A 12,142-nucleotide genomic window follows, 5' to 3' on the forward strand; every position below is an offset into this window, starting at 1 on the left:
TCAGCTTACAGTGACAGTAGATGGTGTACAAGTGGTTTTATGATTGCAAGTGCATGCGGACGTACAGTAGCAACAAATGAAACATCACAATTGTTTAACAGGACATTTCCAATATGCATTCCATTGTATTGAAACAGTGTCATATGTTAATAATAATAATCGGACATAGGCCCTGTCGTCATTATCAACAACAAAAAAGCCTACTTGTCATCACACCCAGAAACTGCGTATGACGAAATTGGTGGTGCTTCTCCATAAGCTACGTTTACTCGGCAAAAGACCTAAATAAGTGATAGTTACGGACTTGTAATTGAATATGTTGCAGTCAAATCAATCATATGAAACATTTCACACCAGCGGAAGTTCATCAAATTTTCGATGGATAAAGTTAAGGTAAATAACCTACCTACCTACCAGCTGTAGGATGTGATTTGTTGGTTGCATGACAAGTATTGCAATTACAGTAAAGGTACTGTGAATCCCGAGGGTATATTTAAAAGATATATAAAATTTGTCAATAAATGATATTCATTTATCAGTTGTTCCCCATCACTTCTGGAATTCCTCTTTTCACTACCTGGTGCTCGCAGACAGCTTTGTGTTTACGTTCATCTTACTTTCCATTTATCCTCACAAGAGTCTTGGAGTGTTGGAGCCTATCGCAGCTAAAAGTGGGGAGGAGGCAGCGTACTCCCTGAATTGGTTGCCAGCCAATCACAGGGCACAATATGTCAACCATTCACACTCACACATTTACTTAAAACAATTTAGTAGTGCTCAACCATCCTATTGTGCATGTTTTTGGAATATGGGAGGAAACCAAAATACCTGTAAAAAAAGGTAGTTTGTGGAAGGTTAACTCCTTGAAAAGATCTTGGAGCAGAAAAGTAAATCTAGGAGGAAAAATTTTTGAACACCCCTGGTCTAGCGGTCCATCCGCATGACTTCGGTGCGGGCAGCATGGGATCAATGTGGTGGTATGATTGTAAGTGCGACTGGTGTCTCTTCGTGTGGCAACGACTTACTGGCAACCAGTTTGAGGTGTATTGTGGCTTTCACTCAACGTCTGCTGGAATAAGCTCTAGCACCCCATGACCCTGTTAAGGATAAGCGGTGTTAAGGATGGATGGGTGGGTGTTTCCCAAATATTCGCAAAACACTTGAACTACATCTGCAACTAATTGAAATCTAGTTCTATCAATCCAGTTTTCATATAGCCTGACTAAATCTGAGCTTGTCCACTATAACATTTTTTCCACCCACCTTACGTGCCACATTAGCAAAAGCTAATTTAAAAAAAATCATTTGGTTTACATTACAATGCAAAAATAGTTGGTGTTTCAATGAATATCAGATGATATGAAAAAGTTGACAAATATCCACAAGACAAAAAAAGGTTATCCACAAATAGAATAGAGGCATACAATTCAAGTTGCTTGGATTTAAGTGTAAATATTGAATTCGCAAGTAGGTTTTGGAACACAGGAATCATTGTACTATAACATGTCTTTTTCAATCTGGGTGTTTAATCTTCTGCATTCATTCATCAGAATGATTTAGTCTTTAAATATATCCAAGTATAGTGAAACATCACATAATAAACCTTCTGAATTGAAAGTTTCACATTACATTCCAAAACATTGAAATCCTTACTCATTCGAGTCCACATTATATTTTATTGTTGTTTTCAAAATTAAACAATCCTCTTTAATAATATATTTTCCGTATTTAACTTCATGGTGCAGTTCTGTCCTATACCAATGCAAATAGTGCCTTACTTTAAGACATTTTTAATTTTAATTTAAATACAAATTACATCGTGTTGAATAGCCTGTTAACTCCCCATAATAACTATACTTTTTAGTCTGAATTGACCATTCATATACATGGTGACCCATGTGTGGTACATCAAACTAAATTAGTTTGTCTGAGAGTAGGTCACATCTAAAGCAAAAAGCATTTATATAGGTCACTTTAGGGATCTAATCAAACAAGTTTGATTACAAAGATCTGAATCGAATGGCTGCAAAGCACCAGATGGTGGCCGAGACAGGATTCACAACTGTCTACAGAGTTCCAAATGAATCCAAATGTTTATCACCCAAAATACGATGTACTTTCTTTTCTTGCAGCAATCTGTTAAGACTGAATTTTCTTAGAAACCACTCAATGTCAAGCCACTGTGCACTTGTCACCCCTTCAAACATCACAAAGTGCAATCAGTAGCAAGACTTTGAGAGGCATAGTTACATGTAAATATGTTACAATTTATTAAGGGTTCATTTCTTTTAGTTGGAGACAAACAAACATGTAGTATTTGCATTAAACAGCATATTGTGTGCTGCAACAGACAATTGTAGCACTAAGGGAAAAATAGATTTGAATCACTTTGCATAACAAAGGTCATATCAAATATATAATAGAAATGGGATTATTTGCTATTTGCACACTGGAAAGGTTACACATGAGTCAAGACAGGAAAATAAAATCAAAGTTAACATTTGGAGGGAAACATGATGGATTTTGACCACTGAAATGGAATGTCAAGTCAATTTTTCCTGTTCTTTTCAATGATGAAGTGGGAATTTGATGGGTTTACGCAGAGCTGGAGACAGCCAGTTTTTTCAAGTGGTCCATAAAAACCTGCAGGCTGACGTCGTCGGTAAGGATGGGTGCTCCTGTCTCCTGTGGTTGCACGCCAAACAAAGATGAGAAAAACGGTGATGAGTGATTTCCCCTTCAATTTACAATTTATTCAGACTATACAATCTCATTTATGATTAATCCCTGGCTCACCTTGATGAAGTAAATACATTTGTCACTCATATTAGTATATGACAGTGCACTTCCCAATTTAAATCTCAGGCTATCGCAGCCACTTTTATCACATCAAGCACGCCTTCCTTGAGTCGGCAAAATAAAGATTCATTCCATTTTCCTCTTTGTGCAGTTTTCATTTGTGATAATAAATAAGCCCCAACTCTACATTTATTAAGAGGTTTACTTTTATGTTCTAGTTTGAAATCTTTCATTTGAGGTAAAGATTTGGCAAACCCCTCACTAGTTTGACAGTAACCCCCATAAATAAAATAAAACAAACAAATAAAAGCTTGTGTTGCAAGTTAAGCGTAGCATTACGGAAGCGTACCTGTCCCCAGGCATAGAGGTTGTTGTGGGTCTGGGAAGGGTTGACTTTTGAAAGCAGGAAACGGGCCTGCGAACCTCCATGCTCCGTATCGACATAGCGTGGCATGGGGAAGCGTGTCTGGAGGATCTCCTGTGCATCATCCAAAGGTGCCTGGAGAAGCTGTTTGAAGTTTTCATACTCAGCCATTTCCTGGTATCCTGCCTTTCGCCACTGGGCTATGGTCTGGGGACAAAAAGGCAAATAAATCAGATTTAGCAAAAGGAAAAAAAAGATCAAATTTTATGTTCAAGGCCAATTAACACAAGAAAGAAGAATGCATCCAAGTGAATACCTCTCCATGGTAAATAACAAGCTGGAAAAAACTGTCCATAAGCAAGATTCTATCTGGTAGGATACTGCTGCTGTCCAGGAGAACAGGCTGAGGGGGACAAGATTCAGTGATAACGTTTAAATAGCATACCAGTCAAACATCACATTAGGATCAATGGCAAAAATGCATAAGGCTGACCTCTGGTGGACCATGAAAGGAGTACGAGTAAAGGATGGGCTGGACCATAATGAGTGACTGTGTCAGGTCCTGCCGGACAAAGTGGTGCCTGTAATAGGACGACTCATCTGGGCTGTTGTTGAAAACTTGAAGGAAGGGTGACCGCCGTAGATGAAACATAAACTGTGAGCAAGAAACAAGATAAATTTAAAAAGTGTTTTCCGCAAAATGTTTACGTATTTCAATGCATTGTTAAAAGCTCCAGTTTTTGAGATTCCAATTATGGCACAATCAAAACATTACGTTTCTTTTGCATTTTGTAATACACGTTCAGTACCTGAGGGTAAAGTGACAGGGATTCGGACAACTTGAAGGATGCGGGATCATCTTTATTGAATTGACCAAACTTTTGGCACTGCAATGAAAATGCAGAACCATAGAACTAAGATTTCTAATGACAGATTAAGTGTTCTTTTCATTACGTGGGTTAGGGTTACTCACCAGGCGAATTAACTGCCTGTCAAGCCACCGCAAGACATCAGGCCCCTCCTCCGACTCCGCACGGAACACACCCAGACGAGCCATGAGCACAGCGGCCGCTTCTTGATCGAATGATGACTCAATGTGCTGAATCTGAGATTGTGCATCTGCCCAGCTAGGGTGGGGACACATTTGAAAAGGACATTTTTAGGTGTAGTTGATGACAGGTGTGGTGCAGACTGACACTAATTGAAGGTGTGTCTTTCTAAGAACTGCCTAAATACGTCAATATACAACAGCGGTGTGATAAACTATTACCTGCATAAAACTGTCTGTCCCATTCACTGTATAAAAAATAAGTGTTCTTACTTCCTAGCAATTGTGGTGACACGTATCCTCCTCTGGGTGTTGGAATGCTGGTACTGGGTTACAAATTGGACTGCTCCTCGGCCACCCTGCGGGACTGGTGCATTGTGCTACATACGCAAAGCACGCAAGACAGATAAGATTACAAGTCATTATCAATACTCCGCTCCCTCATGCCACGCAATGAGAAAGACAACTCCAAAATTAATGAGCAAGATAGAATGTGTACTCTGTAAAAACAAATGAACATTCCTAAGCTTGAGGCACAAGCAAATATGTTCTACCTGATTCACCACTTCAAAATAAATCCCCAAAGTGGTGGAGGGGTTGAGAGAGCAGACTTTCCATTGGCTTGTGCCACCAATGCCCATCTCCTGCACAAAGCAACAAATGAAAAGAATTGGGAATGAGAGCAAAGTCCACAAATAGCATCGCCAGAATACAATGCCTTACATTCTCTGATACACAAGAGCTCTTTGAGTTGAGCGAGACGCAAGGTCCAATGGCCCCGCAAACCTTCAGCTCCCTCGAAGTCTGCACAGACAACAAGACCCTTACGTTGAGCTTTGGAATACGCGATCAACAAACTGCAGCTCTTCATCAAACATTATTCATTTCAGCATTGCTGGCACAACTAGAATACATTTTGACCACACAAAACCTATTTACCTTGACTTCCATGATGCCTCCAAAAGCCATGCGGAAGTCACCATTGTAGTCTTTGTTGTAAACTCTCTGGAAGGTTTGCTTGAACAACGAGGTATTGAAGGAGTCTCCCATCACGATGTGTCCCCTAAAAGTACAGAAGGGGCCATTCTCATGTTTGTCTTTTGTAGGAGAAGCTAGTTGAAGACACAGTCAAATAGTACTGTATGTGTAATCCAGACTTTAAATCATGTATGAATTACAGGATTTGTACATCTTTTCTGTACCCTACAACACCAGTCGACAATGTTGAGTTTAGCTAACGAGGAATGTTAAAAGTGCAAAGTCAAAAATTGAAGCAGGGAATCAATAATAATGGGGCTTTGAAATCATTGCAAACTGTATATAGATAGTAAAAGAAACTCAAAATCATAACAATTTTCATGAAATATTTGGTCGTGTGACAATTGCTATTAACTTAAGAATCATTCCAGGGGATATTTTTTATAGCTATATTTAACTAAAAACATTCTGGAAATAGCTTGCTGAACAAGAATATAATGCAAAAGGGTGGAGGAATAAAATTCTTGTGATTGCATAATAGTCAGTACATAATAGTTAAACAATGTTTCGCCTGAAAGCATCAGACTGTTGGTGCTGACGTACCCAGTGAGATTAGATAAACACTTCATTTCCAGTAGCCCAGTCTGGTCCAAAGCACAGGCATAGATATCAATACTGTGGCCATTTACGGCTGATCGGTTGGCTAAGGCTTCATAGTACTGAAAGTCAGAAAGAACATTAAATAACATTAAAATACTATTCATGGAATATTGATTGGTCCAAAATAATTCAGTGATTTAGATTAGATAACTTTATTCATCCCGTATTCGGGAAATTTCATTGTCACAGTAGCAAAAGGGTGAGAATACAGACACAGGAAAAGACATTTGAGACAAATAAAAAAGGGAATAAGTATAATTAGTATCAATACAAAGCATGTGCTTGCTTACCTTTGTTGCCTTCTTCAAGTGTCGTGCGTTATCTTTTTGGATGTCATGCCAGGAGCGAATGGGGGTTTTCAGTTCATCTCCCACCACCATCCCAGGGCCCTGAGTGGGGGGCCCTCCGATAAACAGCATCACACGAGCACCCGTATTAGGGAATGTGCCCTAGGGGGTATACAATGTAAGCTCAAACATACCAATAATGCAGATCACTTATATTCAATATTTACTCAAAATAGATACCGGGCTGAAAAGAAAATTGAAGAGATGATAGTGGACAACAACTACTTTTGCTTTGTTTTATCACAAGTGTATGGGTAACATGGCCCCAGATAAACAATTCAGTCTCAAGTCTCTGACAAAAATCTCAATCTTATCAGTCCTCTATTCTCAGCTAAAGGTGAGCGGTTGATTGTGCTTGCATTACGTAATATTACATATTGGGCAATGATGACAGAAGGCAAATAGAACTGGCCTTTGAGCTAAACAACCACATTTACTCATTCAAGAAAAGATAAATATCTACCACAGTGTGCACCATTGTATATGACAACACGTGGAGGACGGAAATGCTCAAGTTCAACGTAAATGTCTATTCTTAAATAAAATAACGAAGAAAAAATAATAATTTGACACATTAAATATGATCACAATCAGTTTGACCCTCTTTAACAATAATCATTTTACAGTGTATTGTCATGTTTGATGCATTCATGTAAAACTGTAAATTCATCATGGATTGCTTCTATTTTGGAATGGGTCAATGTCCTAAAACTGATATTAACTTCACATTAGGGTGATGGGAAATAGGTTGTCATACCTCCAGTAAACCAACAGCAACAGACAGAGCAACACCAGTAGACCGGAGTGGTCTTTTACCCTGAGGAACGGGCCAGGGGTCTCGCTGAAGCTCTCCCAGTAAATCGGTCAGATTCATATCTACCTTATGCACAGGCTGAAGGAACCTGAATTTAAAGGTTTGACAGTTATTGTTTTGTTAATTAACTTTCAGGGGGAAAAAAATCATCACAAACAAAAAGTAAATGTAGCTAGTGTGGCTTCTCTTCATACCTGCAGGTTGATGCAGCATCCTGAGGCGCAAGAGGACGCCCCTGCTGCCCCGATGTGGGAGGTTTTGCTAAACCCAACATCTCCTGGGAAATGGGAGGGGTGCTGTTAGACATTTTCCATCACCAAAGTAGAGGAATTCAGCAATATGTGCAAGTAACGATGGCAACAAAGTGCAAACTGCAGTCAGATGTCAGCAAATTATATCTGATCCTACCGCAATGAGCGTCTTGTTTATGTTCAAAAAAATAATTTTGGAATCCTAAATCATCTTCACCCACCTGAATCTGTTTGGAAGTGAGATCCTTAGTGCCTCTGAACACATAACTCTTGGAGATCAACTCACAACTGAGCTCATGAACTTGAACCATGCGCCCAAAAGTAATGAGGCCCACTAAAGCATTGGGAGGCAGAAGACTGAGGGACATCTGAAGGGACTCTTTCAAAGCCTGGAGGTCCTCTTCTTCCAAGCAAGTGTCGACTACATAGAGGAATATCAGTGGAGCTGCCGGTCCGCGCTGTGAATGGAGTAATGTGGGATGAGATGAAGTGGTGTTTTAATGTAAGCTTATGAAGTAATATTATTTCCATGGACCAGCATGTACATTCCCGTGGTCCAGACCCGTGGTCAGAGTACAAATATGCATTGTACATACCTGTACTATGTACTCAATGGTGGAAAACTGGGGCATGAGTTCAGCTGGTTGGTTCACGTCTGATATTCCTGCATATGAGGGAGGGAACTGTAAAGACACAGATGAGTACATTAATACAACGAGTAAGATGAAGCTACACGGGAGTAAAAAAAAGTGTGATCCTTTGTACATACTGGGTTTCTCTGAAAGCAGAAGTTACAGGCCCAAATCTTGGCTCGGAAGTCAACCTGACTGTAAAATATGGAGAAAAAACATCTAAATGCAATACAGATTCATTTAAATACAGGAGGAAAAATGTGTTGGACTTGGCAGTTTGAGTGTGAGTCTCCTATGCCCAGACAGCACACTGCACCAAGAATTTTATGCTCACAAGGCATAAGGCATTTTGGGTGGTGGCCCAGCAGGAGTAAATGAAAAATGTACTTGCACTGTGTCAATATACATGAAAACAGGAGCCAAGATCATTGAAACTTAGCATATTACAGTGCATTCCTTGTCGTTTATATATCATCAATGTCACTGTATTGTTAGCATTGAGTCCACTTTCTTTTTTTAAAAAAATTCGACAAATCTATACTATTTTTCAGATCACAAATGTGTTTGTGTGTTTTGGCAATGGACCAAATGGTGGGGCAATGTCAGTATTTCAACAAACACAAAAATTGTTTCTCCTGAACAGTGATTATTAATGCAATGGGAAGTGTTGGAACACAAAATGCAGAAGGGCTTCTTTTGTTTGTCTGCCTGTCCACAACAAGCCAAAATAAGAAAAGATGACATGCCTGATGCAAGGTCAGAAAGAAGCAAATGTCAGAAGAGGCATTTGTTGTTATTTTGCCGGTTAATCCAAATCACGAGCTATCTTTCACAAGTAGTTATCAGCAGAATAAGATGTACAGCAAACACAGGAGATGAAGTACGACCATCATGTCAGAATTTGTAGAGGTATGACTGTAAATTTGATTTTAAAAATAATTCGGCAGATTGGATTTTTTATGCTGTTTGACTCTCAGTTTCATGTTTTGTCTCTGTGTCTAAATTGCTCTAGCAAGACAATTAGTTAACTCACCACAGTGGGTTGAGCACTGCCCTGCAGTTGGACCGGTTGCACATGACGGGCTCATATTGGACTGGGGGCAAGTCAGGCCTTTCCTTGAGCGGAGTGAAAAGGCAGGAGACAGGCACCACAAGCCTGGTCGCTTCTAGTCGGCTGGAGGGCCAGAGGTTCCAGCTGCACCTAACCCCATCTCTGTCCTCATTCTGTTGGATGAATTCCTGGTATGTGGCCATCAGCAAGCTACGGCAGAGAAAAGGGCCATAAGATGAATACAAGGCAGGTCTAGGTGATATAAAAATGTTTTTATTTATTTGTTTTGTTAGTCTTAAACCAACAATGTTAGCAGTTCCTCCCAAATGAGTGTTTGAATAAAATTTCCACAACAATTTGGAGACATGACGCACAAATGTATTTACAGGAAACCTGATCAGCGAGTTAAGACAACGTGTGTGTGAGAAGTTGTACTCATCCTTTTCTTAACCTCAGGTCATTGGTGCTAGTGAGAAATGGTGACACCCTTGGCAAATAAATTGGGCATCCTGAATGTCAATTGCCTCTTAAAAATCTCACAAGTGAAGGAGTCAATGCTTTTCTATGTATTAGTGGGACTTTTATGCTTGATAAAGTGTCATTTTAAAATCACGCAATGTTACGTTAAAAATTACACGCAATTTTTAAACAAGCCCCTTAACCACGGATTAACACTATTGCAGAATACACGGAGTCTATGGACATTCCAAGGTTGGATTTAATGCGTTAACTGTTAATGTGAAGAAATTGAGGAATGCCATGATACAATTTTGAAAGATCATTGTGGTCCTCAGGCTACCCACTGAAGACATCATCTGCTTTTGTAGATCTCATTTTCTGAATTGCTTTATCCTCACTAGGGTCACGGGGGGTGCTGGAGCCTATCCCAGCTGACTTCGGGCCAGAGGCAGGGGACACCCTGAATTGGTGGTCAGCCAATCGCAGGGCACAAGGAGACAAACAACCATTTACGCTCACACTCATACCTAGGGGCAATTTAAAGTGTCCAATCAGCCTACCATGCATGTCTTTGGAATGTGAGAGGAAACCACAGTATCCGGAGAAAACCCACGCAGGCCCGGGGAGAACATGCAAACTCCACACAAGTGGACCGACTTGGATTTGAACCCAGGTCCCCCACTGTGAGGCCAACACGCTAACCACTCATCTGCCAGGTCGTCCATCAGGTTTTTTTGTTAATATGAAAAGAACATGAAGTCCGTATTCATTTAACGCTATTGTCATGTCTTAAACTACTTCCATACCTGAAAAATACACGCCAATGCCAAGGTAACGGTCACACGACATAGTAATTAGGAGGACCCCGACATACAAGCATTTCGAGATACGAGTAAAATTTCGAGCAAATAATTATTTCTAGATACGAGACAAATTTTGAGATACGAGAAAGCCAGGTGGCCAAGACATGAGGCTGTTTATGATTATACTCTTTCGTGTATAACAGATATCTACGAGCACTGGGCGGAGTGTAACATTTTTTCAGTGTTTTTTTCCGTCACTCAGTGCGAAATATGGAGCGATCGCTAATACGAGGAGTATATATCACTTCTTGTTGGCTGCACATCAGGGGCACTGACTCTCTCCCCGCAAGTCCCTCGTGTAATGTCTCTGGTCGCAAATCCCTCTTTGTAATGTTTCTGCGAACACTGGGCGGAGCGTTGCATTTTTTTCAGTGTGTTAAGTTTAGAGTAAGGTTAGATTAAATTTATTTTTGAGTGTCTGCATCGTAATCCAAGTTCATTTAAATTTGTTTACGTTGTGACACGAGCGTGTTGCCGTGCAAAAAGCACCCCCCTCTCTCTGTCCATCTCTCTCTCTCTCTATTCCCCCTTCGAAATCCGTATAATTTTAGTACTATTAAACACATTTTAGTAATATTAAACCACTAGTTATGTGTTACTTTGTTGATAGATGGCGAATTAGAAGAACTAAAACATTTTTTCCAATCCAATATGCTGTTTTTGGTGTTTTTTCAGAGGGTTGGAACGAATTAATTTGTTTTTAGTTCATTTCAATGGGAAACGTTCGTTCGAGTTACGAGAATATCGACATACGAGCTCAGTCCCGGAACGAATTAAGCTCGAATCTCGAGGTACCACTGTACATATAAAATAGAATTTGTGGTGTTTCTTTCACCAAAGTACAGCACTCAAGTTTTTACTCCATACGAAGCGATGACAGTAAAATCCTTTATCAACGCAAATAACAGTAAAGCCAATGCTTCGTTTTATATCTGCAGAACACACAAAAGGTTATTAGGAGAAAAAAAGTCGTACAGAAATCGGTGTATGATTTAATTTTCTCAAAATAACATTAAAGAAAAAAATCTAGACAAATGCGACCGGGTAGTGTACTAGCTAGAAGAAATTTAGCATTAACCTACATTCTGACAATCCATTCCAAACGTTCTATGTCATTACATAGATTAAATCTGAATTCAATCTTACCTTAAATGACGTCCGTATCAACCGTTAGTGTTTATTCGATTAAAATTAGAACAACATTTGAACCTAAAACGGTAGAACACAGAATGGAGACGCGACTGCGGGTACTTGCTCCTTATCAGCCGGCTTCTGCTCGCAGTTTAGTGACGTGTTACTCCAAGTATCGACCGTCACGATTGGTGGTTTTGTTCTTGACGTCAAAGGGCGTATCCACTTTATCCGGAAAAGGAAGTTTCCGTCCACGAAACCTTGGGTATCATATATATGGCCCTAGATGTATTAAAATTGAGTTAGTGTGGTAAGCAACTAGCAGCCTTCTTGTGACAGAAACTTCTCTGGTGGGCTTAACTTCAGCGGACGTAAGGCAAGCAAATTGCCAAATTAAAATACTCATTACTCGATGAAATGTTGGCAGATTTGTAAACAATTTGATTTGTAATAAACTCTACTACCGTGGCTATGATTTAGGCCGGATGCTGATTTTTAATTTTTAAAGAATGATTTTGAATATAATGTAAATTAAATGCATCGGCTAAGTGTATGGGCGGCCTGGTAGGGTAAGTGGTTAGTGCGTCGGCCTCACAGCTCTGGGTTCCTGGGTTTACGTCCACCAGTGTGGATTTGAATGTACTCCCCCAGGCGTGTGTGGGTTTCCTCCGGGTACTCCGGTTTCCTCCCATTTTCCAAAAACATGGACATGGTTTTATCTCCAGGTGAGGCTCCTGCATAGCTT

At 40.0% G+C, this 12,142-nt stretch overlaps 1 protein-coding gene across 1 annotated transcript; it reads right to left on the reverse strand.

Moving 5' to 3' along the window:
- Positions 1 to 1,656: 1,656 nt before the first annotated feature.
- On the reverse strand, positions 1,657 to 11,583 carry sec23b (SEC23 homolog B, coat complex II component). The gene is made up of 19 exons (XM_077605773.1): positions 11,413 to 11,583; positions 8,927 to 9,154; positions 8,031 to 8,088; positions 7,858 to 7,944; positions 7,483 to 7,719; positions 7,205 to 7,287; positions 6,954 to 7,098; positions 6,140 to 6,298; positions 5,793 to 5,908; positions 5,151 to 5,274; positions 4,935 to 5,015; positions 4,766 to 4,855; positions 4,485 to 4,591; positions 4,137 to 4,290; positions 3,973 to 4,050; positions 3,657 to 3,818; positions 3,480 to 3,566; positions 3,149 to 3,370; positions 1,657 to 2,685 (listed from the first exon to the last, which is right to left on the reverse strand). Exons 2-19 carry the CDS (start codon positions 9,145 to 9,147, stop codon positions 2,596 to 2,598), a joined length of 2,301 nt encoding a protein of 766 aa, XP_077461899.1. The 5' UTR covers positions 9,148 to 9,154; positions 11,413 to 11,583; the 3' UTR covers positions 1,657 to 2,595.
- Between the last annotated feature and the right edge of the window lie 559 nt (positions 11,584 to 12,142).

The sequence above is a fragment of the Stigmatopora argus genome, chromosome 7 (assembly GCF_051989625.1).
Source record: "Stigmatopora argus isolate UIUO_Sarg chromosome 7, RoL_Sarg_1.0, whole genome shotgun sequence".
NCBI classification, from domain to species: Eukaryota; Metazoa; Chordata; class Actinopteri; order Syngnathiformes; family Syngnathidae; genus Stigmatopora; species Stigmatopora argus.